Source organism: Orussus abietinus, unplaced genomic scaffold (assembly GCF_000612105.2).
Source record: "Orussus abietinus isolate OABI.00-Male unplaced genomic scaffold, Oabi_2.0 scaffold56, whole genome shotgun sequence".
NCBI classification, from domain to species: Eukaryota; Metazoa; Arthropoda; class Insecta; order Hymenoptera; family Orussidae; genus Orussus; species Orussus abietinus.
In genome coordinates this window covers 652,406-678,448 of record NW_019394240.1, presented here as the reverse complement: position 1 = coordinate 678,448, position 26,043 = coordinate 652,406, and the positions used below count along the sequence as shown (strand labels likewise).

The 26,043-nt window shown below is 46.4% G+C and overlaps 2 protein-coding genes across 4 annotated transcripts in view; one reads left to right on the top strand and one right to left on the bottom strand.

Moving 5' to 3' along the window:
* LOC105700293 (ABC transporter G family member 20) overlaps window positions 1-26,043 on the top strand; it is a 45,139-nt gene that overhangs the window by 3,697 nt on the left and 15,399 nt on the right. The gene's annotated exons all lie outside the window — the stretch shown is intronic.
* On the bottom strand, window positions 53-25,539 carry LOC105700294 (ABC transporter G family member 20). 3 transcript variants are annotated; one of them, XM_012426007.1, is made up of 15 exons: window positions 25,459-25,539; window positions 10,571-10,715; window positions 5,497-5,741; window positions 5,240-5,417; window positions 5,041-5,134; window positions 4,723-4,959; window positions 4,533-4,660; window positions 4,224-4,455; window positions 3,650-3,827; window positions 3,445-3,560; window positions 2,986-3,056; window positions 2,749-2,837; window positions 921-1,097; window positions 751-837; window positions 53-593 (listed from the first exon to the last, which is right to left on the bottom strand). In XM_012426007.1, exons 2-15 carry the CDS (start codon window positions 10,672-10,674, stop codon window positions 376-378), a joined length of 2,154 nt encoding a protein of 717 aa, XP_012281430.1. In that variant the 5' UTR covers window positions 10,675-10,715; window positions 25,459-25,539; the 3' UTR covers window positions 53-375. The 3 variants fall into 3 exon arrangements, with proteins under 3 accessions (XP_012281430.1, XP_012281428.1, XP_012281429.1); XM_012426005.1 differs by lacking the exon at window positions 25,459-25,539 and adding an exon at window positions 20,273-20,781; XM_012426006.1 differs by lacking the exon at window positions 25,459-25,539 and adding an exon at window positions 13,552-13,911.

Here is a 26,043-nt window from a genome sequence, read left to right as displayed (position 1 = left end):
CATTATCAAGTATGAAACGATTCGGTACGCCCAGTTCGGAGAAAAGTTTTCATAAACGAGACCCCTCCGACGCCACTTTCACGTCACCTTAAGGATACGAAATCCAGGAAAAGAAAAAAAGAGTCCTTCGATATCTTACAAGCGTAAAACCCTGTTTCGAACGCGGAAACGTCGAGGCCCGTCCTTCGTCGGGCCTTGGGGCCCTACGAGTGGCTTTTGATATTTTCCTCCACCATCCAGAATCCCCGGGGTCTTTCCTGGACTCCCTCAGTTTTTTTATTCCCGGGGGAGAGGATCTCCCGGGGGAAATCGAAATTCGGCTAGCGGGCTCGTTTCTTTTCTTCTTCCTTGCTTGATATACCCCGAAAACGAGCGCTAGGACGCCGACTTCGATCTCAGGCCCAGAAAACAGAGGACGACCAAGCACACCGTCCATCCTGAGACCACTAGGAATCCACTGTATACTTGGGGGTCGTTCACTGGGTACCCCTTGTCCAGGAGACCCCTCATGGAGATGGCTGGTATCGTGGTTGGAAGGGAGATACTGATCCACCGTAGAAATCTGGGCATCCCCTCGATCGGCCATATGCACCCTAAAGAGAAATGCAGTTGTTTAATCCTTTGAAGACGGAGCCATTTCGACATACGGGCGAAATTCGTCTGACCGTCCAGGCAATATTGGACCAAACGTCGGGCGCCTTTAGTAAATTAGGTTTTTTGCTTTTTATAAAGAAAATAGAGATATGGTACCGCAAAGTAGGAGGACCGGGTAGAAGGTTCCGGTTGACACGTAGTTCGCCATTGTGTGAGAGGTGCACATGACGGAAATTAGGAAACCTGGAAGTTGTGAAATTCGAACGATAGATGTTATTTTTTATTTTCCATTTTTTTTTTGTTTTTTCTGTTACTTCGTAACTCACCGTAACACATGCCGCATATTCCGGTGATCAGCACGAGGATTATGACAGCTGTCAATGAGCCTTTACACGGTAATTGGAATTGCACGAAACTAAGGCTCAGACTCACTGTCACCTGCACAATGATGACTGTTATCTGTGTCAAGATATGCGCTGTCAGGATCTCCGCAGTGGTGACGCCTGGATGTGAGAACATGACATGATTACATATATACAAAGGAATATAAAGAAATATAAATATATATCCTCATATATATATAAAGATAGAAAAGAAACTTGTCCGCGCGATGTAAGAAATATAGGGATAAGAAGAATGAATAATGATCTCTGTCGTGACAGTGCGTAAGAAATCACCCGATAATTCGAGGCTGGTGTCGAGATAAGTTAATGTCATCCGTGCATTGATCATAAATTATGTTTCCGTAATCTACGCTCTCGATTGCTCGACGGACGGATTAATTAATTTCGCCCGGGGGCTTAACGAAGCGAGCCTTTAATAATGCAACCTACGCTGATTAAAATCCACGGAAATTTCAATATACATTTTTTTTTACACACTCCATGGCTTAAGTTTTACGTAGGGAAACGTAAAATGGGAAAGTTACCAATTAGAAAATGTATCATTAATTATGTTTCCGTGATCTACGCTCTCGATTGCTCGACGGACGGATTAATTAATTCTTAACGAAGCGAGCCTTTGATAATGGAATCTACGCTGATAAAAATCCACGGAAATTTCAGTATACATTTTTTTACACACTCCATGGCTTAAGTTTCACGTAGGGAAACGTAAAATGGGAAAGTTACCAATTAGAAAATGTATAGATACACGTAACACTATACATTTTCCGTATTAGTGAATTTCTACATGGATTTAATGCGATATTACCGAGACAATCCCACCAAACACGGTAACGTGACAATAATATAACGGTTGCATAACATTTGTAACATGTAACGTGACATACATATAATATACAAGTAAGATTTGCAGTACTATTTCCTCCGCAGCCGTATAACACCGTTATGAAACGAATAATGTACCGTATACACACAAGATATCGGCAACATGTTACATGTTATCTCAATATTATATAACTGCAATGCTAACAAGTTTGTAATACTGTTACCGAACGATAATAATTCGACGTAATATGACATTAATGTATGTTTTGACTAACATTCGTTACATGTCATGTTATTCCAGTGTTATGTAACTGTAACACAGTGTGTTTAGTGGGATGTAATTTCCCTGCGACTTATCGTGGCGTCGAAATAATCAATAATTGAGAAATTTACATGTGGGCATTTTAATCAGCGTAGCTCCTCCCGCGTCGGGTAGGTCGCGCGAAAATTTGTCCTTTTCTTTTTCCCCCAGAAATTGGTATTAATGCTTAGGGCTGTTTCTCCTCGACTATTCTGCGGTGGCGCTTCCGGAAAGTCCCTAAGTATTACGGGATCACTGTTCCCGTAATACTTAGCGAACTTTCCGGAAGTGAACGCGGAAGTGCTCGGTCGTTCTGAAAATGATTCATTTACGCTTCGGCCGGCTCCGATATGACATTCTTCCCGGAGGTCCTCGGTACGTGGCCTGCATGCAAATCGACACCATCCGAGCGCCGGCTATTATTATTTATGTTTTTCTTTTTCTTCTTTTCTTTCTCTCTCTCTCTCTCCAACCCAATTCGGGAACAATCGACCGTTGAAATCGCCTAGTACACCGTGACTCGATTAGCCCCGCCGCTATATATTGCAGCTCGCTAGATGGATGGTCCCTAGTTTGTTTTCCCTGCACGGCCGTTTGTTATAAACGGGCAGGAAGTCACTTTACCTTGCACCAAACTTCGGTCCCACACGCCCTCGTGTCTGTCGGCTATGATGACACTCGACGACACCGACGTCGCCAGGAAGAATGCCACTCTGGAATTTGGACAAATTTTTCTTTCTTTTTTTTCCATGGGTTATTTTTATTTTTCTTTTTGTTTTTTTCTTTTTTCAATTAAATTTTCAATGCCAATCCCTTCTCGTTGGTACTCGAAATGATGTAGGGAATTCATTTGACACTCACGTTAGGAGGAATCCGGGCGCCATGAAGGTGGAGTACTTCTGGTCACTGTCCCCGAAAATCGGCTCCTCGAACTGGAATTTTCAGATTTTCGGTCATTTCGTTGATTCCCTTAATTACTCCACTTACCACTGCAGATGCGACTTCTCGTGATTTTAATGACGACACCATAGGGTCATTTTATACGTATATATGAAATGTCAAAATATTGATAAAACTCTTCTCCAAACGTTTCATATTTGGCGCACAAATTTTATTTATCCTATGAATGTATATATATATATTTTCTTTTTAATGAAATTTCATGGGTACCATATTCTTTACTAGGGCCTCCATTATCATATGCTGATGTTTCAAATGATTCGATGCACCCGGTTTGGAGATAAGTTTTATATATATATTTTGACGTTTAATATATGTATATATTGAGTGACCCTTTCATATATTAATAATTCCCCTTACCCGTATGGGGAGATCCGCGAATTTCACGGCGATGTTGCACTGCACGATGATCTCTTCGTAGATCTCGAAGAATCGCTCGTACAGCTTCTTCTGGACGTGTAGGCCGATCTGTCTGTCTGTAAAGGACATACGGATGTACGGAACAATTGGAGAAATGACTTTTCTATCAACGTGGCCGGGGGAAATTGAATTTTATTTCACGTACTTCCCATGTCGAGCCACACTTGGATCTCCCCGGCTACGACTTCCTCTACGCTCGCCTCCTTGAAGTTGTCCTGCCGGTGGTGAAGGGACTTTGAGAAATTCTTCCCGAAGTACATCGCCCCCACGACTTTTCCCGTCCTGACCGCGTGGCTGGCTTCCTCCAGGTCGCTGAAAAATGTCTGAAATTGACGTCAAAGCGAGCGTCACCAAAAAAACTCACTCAAGGAAACGGACTCTTGGTGGAGGTTCTCCGTGTACGAGTTTGGCTCAGCCGACCTTTTTAATATCGGCCACGGCGAAAATAAGGCCTAAACTCGGCGTAATACCTGCCGCGCATGTAAACGATGTAACTAGGGTTTTTCCACCGTGGAATATGGAACAGAATTTATTCCGGGCGTAAAATGACTTCCGGTCCTATGGCAACCGGTCCCGATATTAATAAGACCTCGGATTCAAGACCGAGCGGTTGGCCTCTTTCCTGCTCGACTTGGATTTCCGGTTCTCGAAAAGGGTTTAGCTTTCCGACTGTTCGGGGCACCGGGTGGAGTGTGTGGTCAATTTATTCAACTACTCACCGCAGTGGCGACCGACTCCTCGAAGCCGTGTAAAAATTTGCAGCTCAGGTCCACGTAGTCGCAGGTGTCGTTCCCTGGGTCGTAGATGACGTTCCCCACGTGTACGCCGTGGTTGCAATCGCCTGCTTCTTGGTTGACGACTCCTATCACGAGACCCTTAGGGTCTCGACCGATGGCGTTGAAGAACAGGATCACCTGGATCAGGGGGAAGACCAGGGAGAACAGGATCCCCCTGGGCCGGAAAGGATTAGTACCAAAGAAGCTAGGGAAAGGTCCTTTCGAGATCGCCACCTTTTGGGCTTTGCTCACCCTGGATTTTGAAGGAACTGAATCGCGTTCTTCGTCATCAAGGCTCGGAACCTCCGTCTCCTCATGACGTGCACCCTCTCTTTACCCTCTTTCTCGTTCCTCCTCAAAATCAGTTTCTCGCTCTTCGTCTGCAAGATCAGTTAATATAGATTGATATTAATAAGGGATGTAATGGCTGACTCCCCCGTACCTCGAATTCCCCCAGGCCGTTCCGAGTGACTCCTTGGTCGGTTCCTGAGGTATCGACGATCTCCTCGAGTTCGGTCGTCAATTCCGTCACGGACTCGACCTGGCCGCCGTCTTGTCTCTCCTTCTGTCTTTGGCTCAGGATCAGGAAGGCCTCTTCCAGAGTGTCGCATCGGAACCTGGCGAGGAGCTCTCCTGGCGAGGACTCGGCCAGCAGCTTCCCGCTCCTCAGCAGTCCGATCTAATCATCGATCGAGACTTATCGGATCTCGCATTGATTTTGAAAGAACCCCTAGGTCGATTCATCGATACCGATTTATACCTTATTGGCGGTCCGAGTCTCCTCGATGTAGTGCGTGGTGATGACGACCGTGGTTCCCTCCTCTTGGGCGGTTTTCACCAGGAATTGCCAGATGCTGTCGAGCCAAATCCAAAGAAATTAGCGATCATCTCCTGGGGGAATACCCCCAAGGATCGTTTTCCTCTTTTTCTCCTCGTCCTAGGGGAATTGATATACTTGCTTCTCTCGCAAAATCGGGTCCAGGCCCACCGTCGGCTCGTCCAGGATCAGCAGCTCCGGTTTGTGGACCAGGGCTGCTGCGAAGGACACCCTGCGCTTCTGTCCACCGCTCATGTGCTTCACCATGCGATTCTTCGGCGGTAGCTGAAGAAGCTCCGAGAGGAATCCGTACCTCTCCTCTGATGTTAAAAGAAATAAGAGAGATAGGATATACGCCACTCCTTCGCTTTTTTGCACATCCAGATGCATGCAGATTACCTATGGCCCCGTCGTCCAGGCCGTTTATCCTGCCGAAGTAGTAGAGGGCACCGATCACTGTGAACTCCTTCACCAGTGAGATCTCCTGGGGCATGTATCCCACCCGTGGTCCAGGGATCCCAGACCCCTGGGATCCTGGTTTCCCCCCCAGGACCCATACCTTACCACCGTCCAACTTTTTCACCCCGACGATGCAGGAGAGAAGGGTCGTCTTGCCGCAACCACTAGCTCCAAGGAGTCCATAACTGAAAACCGACGCGTTACGTCAGGACCTACGATTATCGTTATCGAGAGGCTGTTCACCCGGAAGTATGTGAAAACCATCTCCTTCCGTGATAACCGATTGACTTTCTCGCATGACACGCGACACTGCGATTCGGTAACTGACGACGGTCGGTCCTGAAATTCGAGGAAAGTTTAGCCGACTTCCCCGCTATTTCGAGAATTGAAAACCATGATTTAGCGAATGAAAAGCCATGATCTCCTAAGGGAATACCTCCTAGATCTTTAGATCACGCGTTTTACGAGAACGGGCCGATCTGGAGGAGCTAGCTGGGCTGAGTTCGTCTTCCCGACTGGACGACTTCGGCTCCGGAGCCACGTGGTGTCCTGGGGAGAAAGTAGCAACAATTGGCCCGCAATCTCGAGGGGAAACGGAACGAAGAGGAAAACGATCGGCAGTAAAGCCGAGGAGCGATCGTAAAGTGTGCCGACACTCGGTTTCGTCAGCGGCTCGTCATAACGAGCGGTGCACTCATCAAACGGAGTATTCGTGACAGTTCGTTATCCGTGTCATGTGCATCGCCCTCGTCACAGCGATTGATCGCAAACGGTGGGTCCTGGCGTATCGAGAACGAGTCGCGAGATCCAAGGAAAGCCACCGTCTAGGATTTCCGAGTGGTCGGGAGAAAGAATATGCAAATGAATCCCCTTGTTGGTCGAAGTACTCCACCGAGTTCCTGCTGGTCGGATATGCAACCGGCTGCGAGGAGCCATTTCCTACTCCATCGTTCGGCACTTTGCACCTGAGAAACTCCGTCCGTGGACTTCTCTCGAGCGCCAGCCTTCGGAGAAGGCCATTTTCTAAGTGTCAAAGCCATAAACGAAAGCACCGTATCGCAGGTTCCCACACACAGTCGGAACGGTCCACGCGACAATTGCACTCTAGTGGGCACAAGAGGCCATTTTCTCTATCGCTAGCGTATGGTAGCCGATTGCTGGGGCTAATCTATTCTAGCGAGTCCCCAAGTGCCGGGTCCGATCTTAAAACCCTCCCCCCAGCTCGTAACGATAAATTATCCTCGGGAACAATTGGCATTTTATCCGCGACGACGTTCACGGTCTGTGATCGCGTCGGTCACCCCTTTGTTCGAGGTAATGCACGCGAGAGAGGCGCGACCGTAACGAGGAAATCGATCCTGCCGAAATAGATCGATGGGCGATAAAGCAGAGGAGATCGGGCCCCTGGGCCCCAGTCGTGCGAGGAAGATGGAGCCGAGAGTGCTGCTCGTCCTGGTGCTCGTCCTGTCGGCAGGCCCCGCTTGGGCAGGGCGCAGGACCTCCCAGTTGTCTTCGTCTGCGTCCAGTGACTCCTCCCAGGCCTCGGAACCGATCTCATCTGAGACTGTTGAATTCGTCCAGACGGAAAGTGCCGAAGAGGCCAGTCTACAAGTTTCCGACGAGGGCTCCTACTTCAACCGCGAGATGCTGGTCTACGCCCTGGGCGATGGTCTCATGGAAGTGAACCTCAAAGTCGGCCAGTTCTACCGAGACAACTCGACGAAAAGGCGGGAATTGGTCCTGGCCTCCTTACTAACGCCTACGCAGGTCGAGCCGATCCTGGATCAGATGAGCATTAGGCCTTGGCATCTGAAGAACAGAGGGATCCTCGAGACTGATTTGGATCCTTGGTGTGAAAGTAACGAGAAGACCGACCGGCTGCTGGCCAGGATGAGGAAGATCCAGGGACTGATCCTTCTGACTGGGGAATTGCTAGAGGGGGGCGATATCAGGGTCAGCACTGCTTGCATGGTCCTGAAACAGGTCATCAGGGTCTTCCGCAACCTGGCCGAGGACATCTTCCTCGCCGCCAGAACGCTGATCCACGGGGATCCTGATCACCCGAGGGACGAGAATGTCATCGATGTCTTGAACGAGGCTATATTTACCCTGGAGGACATCATCTCGCTCTTGGACAAGAGGCCTGGATCCAAGACCTCTTATTCGGGTCCTAACGATGGGTTCAGTGGGTCCGTCAGACTCAAGCAGTATGCCATTGGACATCGCCGACATTTGCTGTTGATGATGCTACGCGACGCCGAGAGTCTTCGCCGACTACTCATCAGGAAGGAGTTGCAGAGACCGGACGATCAGCTGTTCTTTGGGGAAGACCCGGAGAACGCTAACGCGCAGAAGGTGGTGAACCTCTTGCACGAGCTCGTCCCGGTGGACTACATCAAGAAGCAGTGCTTCAGGAATCTCCTCGACAAGCTCGGCGACGACTCTCGGGTGAAGGTCGGTACCACGACTACGGAAACCCCGACCACGAGGACGATCGAGAGAGTCGGCGTTCCCGAAACCCCGGCGCCCGAAGAAAGCAGCGAAAGCGCCCCGTCTAAGGAAAGTAGCGAATCGGAAGAGACCACGGAAGTCATCCCCGAAGAAAAGACGTTCCCCGAGGAAACTACTGAGCTGGTAACTACGGAAACCGTTCCTGAAGAACCTACCGAAGACTCGTCAGGAGGCACTACGGAAAGGGAGGAAATTCCGGAGACGACCACCCAGAGTGTCGAAGAGTCCACCACAGTAGCTTCGAAGACTACCGTTGACGAAGACGAAACGACTACCGTAGCTACTACTACGATTAGAGTAGCTGAAAGTAGCTCACCTGCTGTCATCCAGGTCGAACCCGAGACCATCGGTCATGTCACGATACCTGAAGTAGTTTCCCCGGAAATCGGAGGAGAAGAGGAAACTACTGCAGCCCTGGGGATAGCTACAACAATTGTTGTTCCTAATGTCACGGAGGACGATGGGGCGCCGATAGTAACTGGTGATGAGAATAAGAGGAGACCACACACTTCGGTCAATGTCACTGTCGGGAATTCGGAAACTGATTCTAATAGCTACGAGCTGGATACAAGGGATGAGAGCGATAGAAGCGATAGAAGCGATAGAAGCGATAAAAGCGATAGAAGGGACGAATACGACAGAAACGACAGGAGCGACGCGACAGACGGGTTCATCTCTTCTGCGGAGAACGACAACAACAACCAAAACGTTGTCATTAAATCTCACGACGACTTAAGTGACGAAGAGGCCCCATTGGAGTTGTTAGCAATCGAGGGATCCACTGAAGGACCACCTGAAAAAATCGCAGTGGAGAGTCGACTGGGACTTCTGGGGGTCCACAGGAGACCCGTGAAGCACACCAGGAAGCATCCCAAACGCGACACCTTCAGGGTCTCCAGGGCCGAAGGACGTCCTTCCACAAAAAGCAGAAGGAGTCAGGATTTCCCCGGGCAAGATCCTAAGTCGAAAGGAACTCTACCTCGGACGAAGAAATCGGAAAAAGCTCGCGAACTCGCAGACTCCTCGAGTTCCGTGGAGGCGTCGCAACGCGGTGCAACCAGGTCCGAGAAGGTGATGCCGAGGGACGTCGTCTTCAGGGGAAAGAGATACCTTTCGCAGTATTTGACGATGCAGAATTAGAAGACTATTGAGAGGTTTTTACCGCCGGAGGGAAATATCAGCCACGTGGTGGAGTCACTTTTACGAAAACTACTGGGTGGAGGAGATCTCTGTCGATTGTTACGATCGGATTCTGCCTGCTCGTCGGTGGAGAAAGTCGTCTAAAACGCGCAGGAATGAATGGGAAACATCTCGGTGCTCGAAGAAAAATCGAATTTACGAAATCTCCGCCCCTGGAATAAAAGAGAAACCCAAATAAACCGCGTTAACACGGATGTATATACATATATATATATATATCTCAACCACGTTTCTTCTCTACCCTGCGTGTTTATTTCTCTAAAATAAACATCCATACCTCTTTGAGGATACTTTCACCTCGTTCGACATGGAAAGTGCACCGTGCACACGTCTCAGCTAAGTCTCAGCCCGCGAATGCAATGATATCTTCTGGATGGAAGGCTCATTAATGTAACGAGTCCACGTGTCGCCTTGTGGGCGTGCAAGAAATCCATTTTCATCTGTTTGTCCTTTTTTTTTTTTGCGACTTCGTCGCAATCGATCTCTTCTACGGGATTCCTCATTTCCCCCCGATTCGATTTCCTGATCGTGGTTTTTTTTTTCTTGGCCTTCCGATGGAATTCAAATGCCCTCGTATGACGCGTCATAAAAAAGGAGGGCGATTATGTCACACGTTAAGAAATCAAATCACTTCCGGCCTGTGATATTCGATATTAATTATTCCATTACCCGCGTTTCTGGAGTTTGAACCTTTTTCTTGCCTTCTGTACGCGAAAAAAAAAAGAAAAGACATGTGCACTTTTATCAAAGGACTGCATGACTAATAAAATCATGACTAATCGCAATAAAAACGTTTGCAATTATACCGAATCGTAGGCGTAATCGTTGGAGTTAGGAAAAAATCCTTGTCAAATTAGGAAATTAATTTATCGCTGCTCAAACGAATGAGCGATGTACTGTTGTTGCTGGAAAAGAATGTTAGAAGTGTGAACAGAATTTCCATTGTCCCGGTGAGGTAATCATTTTGTTTTTTCCGGCCGAGATAAAAATGATTTCTGGCCCATTTTGAAGGATTTACGTTTCTTGCGGGGAATGTAATTTCTTTTTTTTTTCTTTTTCTTCCTACGGCTGGAAATTCTTTTTTTGCCTGTTAACGGTCCCTGTAAATGGCTCGACGGATTTCGGCGGTTCCGGGGTACAAGAAGGTGCACGGAGTGATAATAAAAAAGAAAAAGGGAATAATTTGGCAGTCGAGAGATCGTGCTATCGCTTTCACTTCTTCCCCACCTGTGCTAGCCTCTTAATTATCGTACACTCGATCGATACCTGGTCTAACGAAATCTCGGTTACGCAATTTACGTACATGGTGCCTCGTGATACGGTCATGTCGAAGCCGTCGAGGATCGGCGAGCCTTTGCCGTAGGATTTTCTGGCATTTCTCACGACGATTGCCTCCTCGGCGACCATTTTTGGAAAGCCGGACTCGAGTGCTGTCTCCAAACGACGATCTGCAACGAAACCGAGTCTCTGTCAGTCCCTGTTAAATAATAACATTTAATTCAAGAACAAGAACAGGGTCGTGAGATATAATTTTACTAGAAATTCTCTGGAAGTGGCTTTCTTTAATTTTCTCCAAACGAAGATTTGCAACAAAACTGAGGCTCTATCAGTTCCTGTTAAATAATAACATTTAATTCAAGAACAAGAACAGGGTCGTGAGATATAATTTTACTAGAAATTCTCTGGAAGTGGCTTTCTTTAATTTTCTCCAAACGAAGATTTGCAACAAAACCGAGGCTCTATCAGTTCCTGTTAAATAATAACATTTAATTCAAGAACAAGAACAGGGTCGTGAGATATAATTTTACTAGCAATTCTCTGGAACTGGCTTTCTTTAATTTTCTCCAAACGAAGATTTGCAACGAAACCGAGGCTCTATCAGTTCGATAAACTATGAAATTTGATTTAAGAACAAGAACAGGATCGTAAAATATCATTCCACTCGCGATTCTGCAGAACTGGCTTTTTTAATTTTTTCAAAACGACGATCTGAACCAGAACCGAGGCCTATCACTCCCTGATAAAGTATGAAATATGATTCAAGAACAAGAACAGGATCGTAAAATATCATTCCACTCGCGATTCTGCAGAACTGGCTTTTTTAATTTTTTCAACACGACGATCTGAACCAAAACCGAGACCTATCACTCCCTGATTAAGTATGAAATATGATTTAAGAACAAGCACAGGATCGTAAGATATCATTCCACTCGCGATTCTTTAGAACTGGCGTTTTTAATTTACCAACAGATCGGACACTCCGTGGCTGGCAGAAATGACCGGTGACACGCGTAACGCGTTCTTGTCATTCCGCAATTATGCACTTATCGTATAAAAAGGACGTTCCTTTTTGTGCTTGATTGCAATCTCGATTACAAGGTTGCCCAATACTTGAGTGATAACTTGACGAATACTGATCGAGTTAACTATCTATCGTTACGTCAGGACTTATGTCATGTGGCAGGTCCCAAATTCGAAGATAAATAGTAATTCCAGATTTGACAGGAAAGCGCCTTAAAACCACGTGGCGGATCTCGGCGTTTCGACCTCGCTGCATTCCGCCTCTATTCGATTTCGATATCGATATCTCGCGGGGATAAATAGTAGAAGATAAATAGTAATTCCAGATTTGACAGAAAAGCGCCTTAAAACCACGTGGCGGATCTCGGCGTTTCGACCTCGCTGCATTCTGCCTCTATTCGATTTCGATATCGATATCTCGCAGGGATAAATAGTAGAAGATAAATAGTAATTCCAAATTTGACAGGAAAGCGTCTTAAAACCACGTGGCGGATCTCGGCGTTTCGACCTCGCTGCATTCCGCCTCTATTCGATTTCGATATCGATATCTCGCGGGGATAAATAGTAGGAGATAAATAGTAATTCCAGATTTGACAGGAAAACGCCTTAAAACCACGTGGCGGATCTTGGCGTTTCGACCTCGCTGCATTCCGCCTCTATTCGATTTCGATATCGATATCTCGCAGGGATAAATAGTAGAAGATAAATAGTAATTCCAAATTTGACAGGAAAGCGCCTTAAAACCACGTGGCGGATCTCGGCGTTTCGACCTCGCTGCATTCCGCCTCTATTCGATTTCGATATCGATATCTCGCGGGGATAAATAGTAGAAGATAATTAGTAACTCCAAATTTGATGGGAGAGCGTCTTAAAACCACGTGGCGGATCTCGGCGTTTCGACCTCGCTGCATTCCGCCTCTATTCGATTTCGATATCGATATCTCGCGGGGATAAATAGTAGAAGATAATTAGTAACTCCAAATTTGATGGGAGAGCGTCTTAAAACCACGTGGCGGATCTCGGCGTTTCGACCTCGCTGCATTCCGCTTCTATTCGATTTCGATACCGATATCTCGCGGGGACGCGCGTTTTTATGTGCGAACGAAAGCGATCCTCAGGATCTGGGATTGAAATTCGGCCCACGAGCCAGAGCCGGGGACAGCCGAGACATACGGACGAGCCTTGAAACACCTGACGAGGCGATTCGTCTCGGCCAGGAACTTAAACTTTGCGAGCTCGTTCCGCGTTCTCGTCCTTCCATCGACAGGACGAGGCTGCACGTTTCCTCCCCTCGTGGGATATTTTTATCGCGCGATATCGCGACTCCCAACGATCGACAAAGCCGTCTAGATCCCTCCCGAAGGAAGTCTAAAATTCCCTCCGAAGAGAATCTAGAGAGAAAAGAAGAAAAAAAAAGAACAAACTTTTAGCCCTTTAAGGATAATATGAAAGTGTGATATGTACTTAACAAAAGGTGAAAATATTTATGAAACTTTTCTCCTAAATTGGGTGCACCGAATTATCTGAAACTTTAACACGTGATCGTGGAGGCTCTAAGGAAGAACGCGCTACCCGTGAAGTTTCATTTTCTCGAGGAGAAATATCATTTTTTCGGCTCTCGTCCGAGATAAATGCAAAATGTCAAAGTTTTAGATAATTTGGTGCACCCAGTTTGGAGAGGTTTTAAAAATATTTTGATTTTTTCCCATGTATATATCACACTTTCATATCACCTTAACGCTTCGAGGGCGCAAAAGTTCGTCCGACGTTTGGTCGAATATCGCTTGCACGCCCTGCCGAAATTTGCCCATACGTCAAAAGGTCTTATCGCTCAAAGGGTTAATTACGAAGATCTACCACCGTGTTAATACTTTATATGAATAGGATATTTATTTCTCGTTTCGAATACATGAGAACGAAGGGGGCCCACTATATTAGCGCTTCACAATGGAATTCTTAAATTTTTCTACATTCTTTATTTACCTGGGATATATCCACCCTGGCAGAGCACCCGGTCGTGTGGCACCGAGTCCTGTTTCGAAGTACTACTTTCTCTAAATGAATTTCAATAAGAACGAAACGACCACGTTAATAGCATGCGATCCTCGCGCTCCTTCGAATCCCGCACGAATGGCCGCTGCGACGATGCAGATGCATCCTTGTACCGTCATCGTGCTCTTATTTCTTCCTTCCTCCTTTTTCCGTCCGAACCGTTGCAGTCCTTCTCGTTTTGGGACCTAACCCGAACTTTCCTGAATCTTGCCCGTCGAGGTCCTCCCTCTTCTTCCTTTCCTGAATGGTTCCAGGGGAAGGACGGGTTAAGGTGAAGTGAAATTCCTATCAAATCAGTAGATTCGAATACATTTTTCTCTCTCTTTTTTTTTTAAGGGTATTCGATAGAACTGTCCGAAACTTGGCACATGACTCGCGAGCACCTAGGAATTATCCTGACACTTTCAGAATTTGGATTTTAAAAAAAAGAAATTCTTTGACTTAGCTCAGATCAGATCCATAATGGCGTCGAGCTCTCATATTTCGATTGATATACAATTATTGAAGGCTCTAATATGAGAAGCGAAAGGGTCAGGACATTTGTATGACAATTCAGAACACTCTGGTAATCGAGAAACTCGCATTTGAACGGGATAAAGGCAAATAAAGTGTCTTATGCGTTATCTGTACTAAAACGACGGCAATACGAGGTCTCGGAGTGAGAATTTAATCGACAGGGAAATCACAGATGGCGCAAGGGGTCCCTCTGCAGTCAATTTGGGCCTCAGAAAGCATGAATCCAGGTGATTTCTGGATTTCCACTTCGATTTCTTTATAATTATTGCTTGAAAACGACAGACGGTGTGTGCCACTTGGTACAATACTCAACATAACTCGACACGGCTGTCAATGTAAAAACGAACGTCGGCATATTTGGGAAAGACCTGTTTTACCGACGTCGATCGTGTTTCATTTTACCCCAAGCCCCAGACCTCGTAATCTCGGCCGATGGTTATATTTATTTATACCGGGTATTTTCGTTACGCGGTACACACATATCCGTCTCTCTTTTCACTTTGTCGGACGGTCGGATGACGCACGCGCGTAAAGGAGGCCGTCGGTTTTCCGGTACGCTCGTTTGCGGCGACTTTTCCGACGGTCTTTCCGTTTATGCGGAAGTTCCTGGCCTCCTCCGGGATTTTAGCTTCACTTCTTGCCTCCTCTTTATCGCCGAGGCTCGCCCTTAGAGACCCGCGCGCTCCTTTTTATCTCCCTGACGCTCATCAGCCGTTTTAAATATTCCACTTCTTGCCCCCTCGAGAGTCATCCTTTTTCCTTTTTCCGCTCTTCTTTTCTACTTCGTAAGAAACTCTTATGCGCAAACCTCCGCGTTCACCAACATTGCGCAACAGCCCTCGAAACTGGGGAACGTCTCGACGACGCGCAAACGGTCTCTGGGCTGCACTTAACGCTTTTTCTTCTTCTTTTTCTTCTTCTCATTCTTTCAGAAGCTTGAGAACAATTTGAGAAGGTGACTCACGTTCTGTCCCTGCACCTGCGGGTGACGTTAATTAATAGGTGATAATTCGAGGACTCGTTAACGACTCGCGTTAGCACCCTTTGCCGCGGTTTCGCTGCTTTCGAATCTCGCTCCCTGAATCTCGAGGATGTCGGAACGACGTCTTATATATATATAAGATAAAAGAAGATGCACAAATAAATAAATAAATAAATAAGTATATATATATTGCTACGAATAGTACATATATATATATATATATGGCGTGAACTTAGCCGATGATAAAATATCGACATTTAAGGGGATGTGAATGTAGCATCCGAGGGATCGATTGTTCATGAAACTTTCCTCCGAACTGAGTATTGCGAATCGTATCAAAGTCTCCAACGTGAATATGGAGGCTATGAGGAAGGTCTGACACTCATGGGATTTCATTTTCTATAAAAGAATTTTTAAAATGCAGTTTTAAGCAAAGAGGCGTAAAATGAACGCGTAAAAATTTTTTGGATTTTTTGAAAACTTCAAAGTGGTATAACCCCTTAATTATGCAATTATGGCACGCAAAGCGTAACGATAGTCCGTGGATGATATACAGAATGCCTTAATTTTAATGGGAGAAAGACTAGCGGGGGATGATCTTAAATTTGCAAAGTTTCATCGAGGAGGCGCTCTCGGCTCTAGATCGGGAAAAATCCGATCTTGGACCCTAGTGGGGACGATTTCGAGACGTGACGTTGTATAAGGAGTCATACTAATTCCTGGGAGAAACCATGAATGGAGACCCGGGACGAGGTGGGAAGGTAGTCCGGGGGAAATGGGTCAGGGTCTGTGGATAACAGGACTCGGCTTCGGGGCGGCTCGGAAAACGTGGAAACGAGCTCACCCCTCGTCCAGGACGGCATTCTGGAGCGCGTTGGTCGCTCCAACCGACTAACCGTTACCAGGGCCCACTCTATTAAATCTCGAGCACTCGATGGCGGCCGGCAAGTGCGAGAAAAAGGAAGGAATAGCCGGCCGCGGCGGTAACTGCACCGACTGTGGGTCAATGTTCTCCCAGGTGTACGCCATGTACAGTTCCTCGGCGAGATGCGAGACCCGTTCACTGGGTAAAGGTTGTCTCGCGAGGGACTAAGAGTCCAGTCGAGTAGTATCAGACAACGCCTATGCTCGGTTCCATGGGAAGTGGACCCAGGATCTCAGATTTTCTGAGATTTAAGGACGCGAGCTCCACTACGTGGGAAATTAGGGAACTCAGATCCCTCGTGACGGAAACGTTTCATAGCGTAAATGACCTAAAATGCTTTTAATTTCGTCTGGCGAGGGACTAAGTCACCATCGGGTGTGAGACAACACCTATGCTCGGTTCTATGGAAAGTGGACACGTGATCTCAGATTTTCTCAGATCTAACGACGCGAGTGCCACTTGCGGGAAATTAAGGAATTTAGATCCCTCGTGACGGAAACGTTTCATAGCGTAAATGACCTAAAATGCTTTTAATTTTGTCTCGCGAGGGACTGAGACACCGTCGAGTAGTATGAGACAACGCCTATGCTCGGTTTCATGGAAAGTGGACGCGCGATCTCAGATTTTCTGAGGTTTAAGGACGCGAGCGTCACTTGCGGAAAATCAGGGAACTCCGATCGTACGTGACCGAATCGTTTCCTAGCGTAAATGACCTAAAATGCTTTTAATTTTGTTATGGTATTCTAAGGGAAACGGTAATCCACGTATGGTATACAGGATGGGTAACGTAGTCTAGAGTCAGAGAGAGAGAGAGAGAAAAAAGAGATCTGTTCTTACGTCAAACACGGGCAATCGGCTCCTACGCGGGAATTTTCGTTACTTAATCGTTCGAACCGAACAGAAAGTAGAAAAGGTCCCCGATGCGAGGGGATATTCACTTGGGAAATCGTGGATTTTAATGCGAGAAATCACGTGGAAAGATTTTCAGCAAGCAGCAATCGTTGAAAATCGTTGAAATTGCCAAACATTACCGCAATTTTAAAGCCGGCTGTTACTCATTACCGAATCACGTTGTCGCTTATCGTATGAAATCAATGGCAATCGGTTTTTTAATGAAGGAAATCATGGATTTAATCCTCGAAATCACGTGAAAATCAGCTGGAAAGATTTTCAGCAAGCAGCGATCGTTGAAAATCGTTGAAATTGCCAAACATTGCCGCAATTTTAAGGTCGGCTGTTACTCGTTACCGAATCTCGTTGTCGCTTATCGTAAGAAATCAATGGCAATCGGTTTTTAATGAAGGAAATCGTTTTCACTGATTTCCAAGTGAACAGTCCCTTGACGAGGTGTAGATCGTGGACCAGCGGAAGAGTCGGATGCTGCATCTCGACTTATTGTTAGCCTAGGAGAAGACGTAGTAACTCAACCGGTCACTTGATCCATTTACCGGCAAGAGAGCGGAGGGGAAATTTCCATTTTATTTACTCCTCGTTTCGTTATAAACGAAGAAAAAGGAAAAGAAGAGAGGAAAAGTAGAAACTCAAGAGAGGGCATTTCTGCGCACCGCGAGGACGTTTTCAAGAATGATGATGGACTATGTCGGGGCATTTAAATATCCGGGGAAATGCCGATGTACCCCACGAGTCACATTCGGCATAACAAGGGAAGTCAGGAATACAAAAGGACTCGCGGAGATCCGCGAAAGTGAGCATTGTCATTCAGGGAGCGAGGCTGGGAAACTCGGGGATTCTCTCTTAAGAACGATTTTTCTTCTTTTTTTTTTCTTTTTTTTTTTTCCCCACCTTAAGTGGGACATCCTCCGATGATCTCGACCGCTCCCTCGGGTTATCTCTCCGTCGATGTTGACAACCGATCAATTGCTTTCAATTTTTCTTTATCCGCGCCGATAATTGCTCCGTTGCGACAGGCGCACCTTGTAATGTTCCTCGGCCGGGCTAGTGCAACGTGCAACTAGGAACAGGTAAAACGAGTAAGCAAACCGCCGATGTCCTCACCCAAGACGCGAAGGGGCCTGAAATAGAGAGGCCACGATATACACCCGCGAAAGGGGACATTGCCATTTGTCGCGCGAATGCCCGATAGCGAGTAATCGCGCGTATCCGGCGGGCCCCGGTCGATCGAGGTTCGATTGCACCAGCGAATGTTCGGAATCGACGTTTTAGAAATGATTTTACAGGTTCCTAGGTGTTTCCCTTTCCACGCGAGACTTGACAGAGACTCGATATCGAATTGACGACCTCTTGGCAGCACGCTGAGAAAATAGATTCATCGAACCATTTATTCCTTCGAATAGTACCAATGAGTCCCATTAATTCAAGGAATTATTATTTCACTCAAATTGCCATAATTCCGAATAAATGCTGTATCCTATTTTATTCCAGTCTTTGTGGTGAATAATTATTCTTTGAATTAATGAAACGTTTCTTTGGTACTGTTCGAAGAAATGTCTCTTCGGGTCAATGGATATCGTTTTTTTCTTCTCAGGGCAGATACGTGTCCATAATTATGAAAGTGGTCTAAGTCATATATTTTTTGTTTCGAAATTACATTGAATTAATTTCGTTTGAAATAATATGGCGTGAAATAACTGATAAACTCATTTTTTCTTTTTAATTTTGACTTAGACCACTTTCATAATTATGGGCACATATGACAGTCGCCGATGGCCGTCGAAAGTCCTTTGGTATAAACGCGTAAAGTCGCCTCTGTGTATATCGCGGACTTCGCGGGGGGTCGAGGAGAGCTCTCTTTCTCCATTCGCTCGGTCTTGGAGAGTATCTCGTGGGCTCGCTGAATTTCTCTCCTACATTACTTTCTACCGTTGCCTATTTTTCTCGACCCCGAGCCGTTCTCGGACTCGCTCCTGCACGAAATCAAGGAATTATTGCGCAAACCGTTACCAGGATGTACTCTACGTGAATCTCGATCTTTTTTACACGTTACAATAAATTTCACAAAAATTCAACCTCCACGTGAAACGCGTCCACACTATTTATAGGAATCGGAGACATTCGACCGATGATTTCGGTCGATCTAAAAATTTGATATATCAATGAAAAAAAAAAAGAACAAAATGATAAGAAAATCCTGGGAAATTCGGAACGACTTTGGACGGAGATTACGAGATTTCTCCTGGATCAACGTAGGTGATGGGTCTTCAAATTTTCCTCGGTTTTGAGGGAGGCACTTTATGCGCGTTAAATGCATCTTTTGCCATTTCTGCATCCTGCAATGCCAATGGATGGAGGGAAATGCATTTTTCTCATTTTTGCATTCTAGTCCGAAGACGACCCGGGCTGCCTTGAACCTTCCCCCTAGATGCGCGTGCAATAAATTCCGAGAGTTTGCAATTGAAATGGGAATAAGGAGAACGTAGCCCTCCGAGAGGCTCCGGCAAATTACAAAGCAATAACATTAAGGAAATAATGTCAAGGAAACCGGTGCGCAGTGCGCTCAATTATGATATCTATAAGCGGCGAAAGTAGATCGCGAAGTTCAACTCGGCTAGGCGGATACAATTGAGAGAAAAAAAAAAGAGAAAAGAAACTCGCCGATTTGCGAACACCTCGTTTCTTTATTTTTGTTTTTTTCCTTTCCCTATCTCTGAGATTTACCGGCAAAAATTCGCAATTTGTCGTTCGCGGATTCCCGATGTGACTGGCATCGCTTAACGAGCCGATTGAAGTATGAATAATGGATCGCTCTCTCGAAGAGAGAATCGCATCGCTAACTTAAGCTTTTCGACTAGGAAAGATTTAAGTGGATTTGCAAAGACGTGTTTAGCACCCTTCGTATCCATTTTTTCCCCCCAAGTATTTGCCGTGCACACAGCGAGTCATTGGTTGCCCACACGTGTCAATTAGTCCATTTTTTTCGGACTATGCTCGCAGGAGTGACGTTCAAAAGATCCTTCTTTAATCTCCCATATTTCAGGACTTTATACGTATTTTATACGTTTCTTTTACGTTTATGCGAGGATTTATCGACATACTTTCTCCTCATCAGGCCCTTTTGGCGATCTCGCGACGGTTTCTCGGCCAAATAAAGGAGGAGATAGGTTCCTTGCGACGACTTTTCGACGAAATAAAGAGAGGTCCGGATCCTTTGTGCACCCGAAGACGCGCAATTTTCGCGTAACGAGGGGTCGTTAAGCTCGCTCCTTTGTTCTTTTCGTCTCAAGGCCCTAAATCTTGCCACCGGTACTCACCTGCCGAAACTCCTCTTCCTTCCTCGCCGTCGCTCCCTGAAGGGGACATTCTGAAAGGGTTCCTCCTCGCGAGACTTTGAGAAAATCACCCTCTCGAGGGATCACTCAGAGGTACCTCGAGGGAGCGAGTTTCCTCGATTTCGGCATTCCGCGGTATCGATTTCCCGCATTTATCGGAGTATCGATCTATGCTCCGGGTAAGGTTGCGGAGGCGTAGCGGCCCGAATTTCTGGGCCACCTGTTTAGTCGTCCTCGAATCCACGAACGGTACCGGGCACACGCTCGGCGGACATCGCACCTCCAACTTGAGGCAGGTCACATAATCACGACTATATAATGGGGATCTCTATGGGGCCCAGAGCGACTGCGGATCGGCGAACGGTACCGAACTCCCGCACCATAGTCGGTCCCCGTCGTCGACGCGACCTCGCAATGCGCACCGCCGATCGCCGAGGAGTACAGAGAGGACACTCGGTACACGGTCCTGGCCACGGTACCGTCCACCGTTCACGTCTTGGCGCGACCGCAGTGGAGACTGTTCCATTTGGCCCGAGTTCGAAATCGAGTTCCCGCTTCCTGAGAGGTGGGGACCGGACTCCAGGGAGAGAGGGCTAGAGAGGTCCTTCTCCGTTGGGCCGGGAGCCGAGCGCCGGGGCCATGCGACTCGGCGCGCTGCAACGGCCAACGAAGACCGCTCTCGCGGGAGGGAAATATTCCTCCATCCTCTAGGAGGCCTCCTGGAGGAAAATGCTTCGGGGAGAAGTTGTCGACCGTGATTTGGGGGAGAACTTTTGTAGGAGGCAGTTTTTCATAGCGGCGACGGATTCGCCGGAAATCCACCGATGTCCTCTGGGTTCCACTCTCGTTTGGCCTACTCTGGGGCATGCCGTTCTTCAGGCTGTGCACGGGAGAAAAAAGGGTTGCGCAATTCATGTACCTCGGAGTTTCTTGGATTTTCGTGCAGAACGGTGATCGTTAGGGGGGGATTATTCTCAGGAAGCGGCTTAGCGATGACGGTCGTGTTGCCGATTTTACAAGACCCGGTGAAATTGCCCGTTATGCGCTCGGCATTGTTACAGGTCGTCTCGGAAATGACTCGGTGCTCCGAGTTTACCGTTCTTCTACCTGTACGCCCCATTATGAGTCGATTCTTAATTATTCCTACGGCGAAAATCACTCCCCAAACGTCACGAGCGACATTCCCGGGAAATGATTTCCCATCGCTAATGCAGGAAATTGCATTCGCCTCGGTCGTTCTCTCGCGCACCCATTGTGCATCCTCCGTTCTCGGGGCTTTTGATAATATCCAATTCCTTTATTACAAGCTATAAAAATGCAGTTACGACCTGCTCGCTTGGCGTAGCCATGCACGTTGAAATTGCACGCCATAATCACGATTTTCTGCTTCGAGGGTGTGCGATAGCGGGGAATATTTCATGTTAAAAGGCTCGCGAGGTCGGATATTTGCATACGTTGTTACTTATAATCGGCTGTATTAATATCAATACGTCGCTCGGGGATTTTTCTTATCAGGGTGAATTACTTTAGCGGGAAGTATTTCATGTTAAAAGACTCGCGAGATCGGATAATTGCCTCCGTTGTTACTTATAATCGGGTGTATTAATATCAATACGACACTCTGGGATTTTTCTTATCAGGACGAATTACTTTAGCGGGGAGTATTTCATGGTAAAAGGCTCGCGAGATCGGATAATTGCCTATGTTGTTACTTATAATCGGCTGTATTAATGTCAATACGACACTCTGGGATTTTTCTTATCAGGGCGAATTACTTTAGCGGGTAACATTCATGTTAAAAGGCTCGCGAGATCGGATAATTGCCTTCGTTGTTACTTATAATCGGCTGTATTAATGTCAATACGACACTCTGGGATTTTTCTTATCAGGGCGAATTACTTTAGCGGGGAATATTTCATGTTAAAAGGTTCTCGAAATCGGATAATTGCCTACGTTGTTACTTATAATCGGTTGTATTAATATGTTTAAGGGCTCGCGAGATCGGATAATTGCCTCCGTTGTTACTTATAATCGGGTGTATTAATATCAATATGACACTCCGGGATTTTTCTTATCAGGGTGAATTACTTTAGCGGGAAGTATTTCATGTTAAAAGGCTCGCGAGGTCGGATAATTGCCTTCGTTGTTACTTATAATCGACTGTATTAATGTCAATACGACACTCCGGGATTTTTCTTATCAGGGCGAATTACTTTAATTGAAGATTAAGGACTTGAGAGAGTGTGTACATCAGGCTGACCGATTCGTCGATCGAACGACGGCGCCGATCATTTCTCGAGATGAAAACACAATTTCGATCTGGTGAATCATCGGAACTGTCAAAACAGTGGTTAAGTGTCGTTTGTCACACCTGTGACGTGTGAAGGGAGTGTCGGTGCTTGGCATTGTCTCACGTGCTTCACGAATCATCGTTAGGATTGTACATGGAGTACATGCACTTTTGTACATCCATGAGCAACTGAAAAAAATAGAAAAAAAAAAAATCACCGACTTGGAGATCCATCGAATCGATCCGCTGATAAAGACTAGTTCGTCATTGTCGCAATGACAAGAATTTAAGCGATAAAAATAAATCTTAAGTAGATGCGAATTTTTATTCCCATCGCCCCTGATAAGAGACAAGAAGAGGTACAGGTGGAGCCGGTAAAGCAGACGGAGATCATTCCTTTACCCACCGTGGATAATGATCTACGTAGATCCCGATCACCTAACTGCAACTTCATCGTCGTTCGGTAAAATGATCCTCGTGATCCTCCGGCGATAAGTTATCGGCGAAGGCTTCTCACAATTTCGTTCCCCGGACGCGGCAATATCGGTATCTGCATTTCAGCCGATGAAAATCAATGTTCAGAGGTTATCCTTATCATCGACGAACTTGCCGATAGCCAATGATCAACTCGCAGATCGTCACCGTACAGGTGGCACACCTGACTAACTAATTAATACCGCGTCGGCACTAATGACCCTGCATGGAATTATGCGACAAATCGCAATTGCATGCTCTTTGAGGCTGCCTAGGATGATTTCTTTCTCTCTTATTTGCATCGTAATGATCTTTTTGTCAGGTCCCGATGAAACCTAAAATTTACCGCGGCGTCGCCTAGAGGTGACACCGAATGCCACTCTTTGCACCTTGGTCTCTACGGGAAGGGGAGAAAAAAATATGGAAAAATGGAGATCATTTTCCTCATGAGACCTCGATAAAAAAAATTAACCGATCGACTGTTACCGACCGGGCGGATCGATTTGAAACTGGTTTACTCAAGTACCGGCTGGCCTTGTTCTCTTCGGAATCGTGTCAATGTCATCGGCAACTAGACGGTAAAGTACACCATCGAACTTGCACTTTGACACTTGTCGGGCACCCACGTGCTCGGACTGTCAATCGCCATCACTGATTTATGAATGAAAAAAAGCCTCGAATGAGTTCTGCGCCAAGTGCATCGCTAACCGTGACAGAGGGATGCACTTGTCGGGATCGCACACCTTCGATCGATTTTCGTACAAAAATAAATGCCTTTTCTTGATTTCTTTTCATCACATCCGTGACAAGTGCATTTAATTTATTTTCTCTGCATTGACATCTCCGTAGGAATTCCGTAAACGTCCATCAGGGATATTTTTAATCGGACGTTTGCATTCAAACAAAAAGAATTCGACAAAAATTCTATTTCGCTAACCCATGGGTATACTTCTCGAATGAGTTTCGCGCCAAGTGCATTTCCAACCGTGTCAGAGAGATGCACTCCCTCGATCGATCCACGTACGAAAATACACGCCTTTTCTTGTTTTCTTTTTATCACATCCGTGACAAGTGCATTTAATTTCGTTTTTCTGCATCGACATCTCCGAAGGAATTCCGCAAACGTACGTCAGGGGTATTTTTACTCCGGCGTTTGCATTCAAACGAAAGAAAAAGAAATTGGAAAAAGTCAAAAAAAAAAATTCTATTTTCCAAACCCATGGGTACACATCGAGGCTGCACAGTCGGGGAATTTATATTACGGAAATCTCATGAATATAATCAGCTCTATGCCTCTCGTATGTTTCCCCGTGTCCTGCTCTCCGACACTTGCGCAAGGCCGTGGAGTTCGCCTTCGGGATTAGCCTCGAAAAGAAAGGGAGAAAATTGGGCGAGAGAGACCTCCCGTCCTCTCCACGTGTCTGCACGTACTGGAAATATCGCGGCAACAGGTGACTCCATTTCGGCGTTGCGCGAAATTCCGCGTTGCATCAACCCGAGGTGGATCAACGAAATCCCGACTCTCCTTCCCGGGAGTTTTAACTCCTGCTGGACCTTTTGCAAATCCGGTTTCGAGATGCGAGAACTGCCCGTGACGTCAATCGGGACGTCTTCTCAGGCATTCGATCCGAAAGCCCTGAGAAATCTCTAACCTACACCCCGGGCAGTCAATGAACGAACGATTCAGGTGAAATACGTCATTAAATGTGCCCATAATTATGAAAGTGGTCTAAGTCAAAATTAAAAAAAAAAAATGAGTTTATCAGTTATTTCACGCCATATTATCCCTTATCCCTTAAGATGCCACTTTCACACCCCCTTAAAAAGGGTGAAAACGAGCGGAGTCAATTAGTCACTAGATGTTCAGAGAGGACAGCGTCGAATAAAATAAATCCCCTGATTCCCATGCAATATCGAGAATTAATATTCAGGGAATGCCCCCTCGTAGTCGAAATTGCATTGCCGAGAATGCATGTATGGAAAAGTCCTCGAGGATCGAGACATTAAGTCCAGTTGTCGAGGTCAGTTTCCACACGCAAACGGAGGATAAGGACCTTATCACCGGTAATGGCTTAGAAAGTCAATGGAATGACAAATATGGGAAGAAGGTTCGATAACGATTCTCTCGGAGGGGGGAGGGGAAGTGCATCGCAATCGCGATTTGGATCCCCCGTCTGTAATTCGTCGCTCAATTGTCTTAGACTTTCGCGAAATTGCATAACAGAGGGAATTCGACAGGTCGAGAAAGAGGTGGCCGAGACATTGTTTCTTTCTTTTTTTATCCCCCTTATTCCCCGGAGATTTTTCCCGTTTTTTTATCTCGACGCAATGCGGATAACAGTCCGCCCTCTCGGGAAATTTATGCCACCGATCGCGATTGCGATTTAACGACTTTGCGACTTACGAGTTTGCACCTCTTCCTGTTGGTCAAGGATCCGATCGGCGATCGCTGTCACGGGATCGACGGTACGATCGACTCGATCGATCCGGATTCAGGATCGATCCAAGCTCCGAAACTCCGAATGCAGGACTAACTCTACTCCCCCCCGACTTGCATCCGATAACGCGATTTCGTCGCACCTAACTCTACCCGGGCTCGGTGTCGAAGTGCAGCGCATGCACTTTTTATGCGATGTAGGGCGAGCGTCGAAGAAGAAACTCGGTTTCGTCATGATGCACTCAACTTGGGCAGTTTGCGTCTCGCTCTCCTCATTCGACTTTTAGATCCCCCTTCATGTGCCACCTTGTCATAATTTCATTATATTATATTAATTTAATTTTCTTATATGATACTGTAGGTCCCTCTTAATGATGCCGATTATTCAGAGGTTACGGGTGTAGAAGGAAATGTTTGACCGGGAATTCCCTTTTCGTGGTACGGTCCTTATGTGCACTTGCAAATGCAGCAGTAATTGCATCTTGGATAACGCTCCGGTTATCGGTGATATCGGTCTTTCCCTCTTTTCCGAGTGAGTCAGTCCTGCGAATT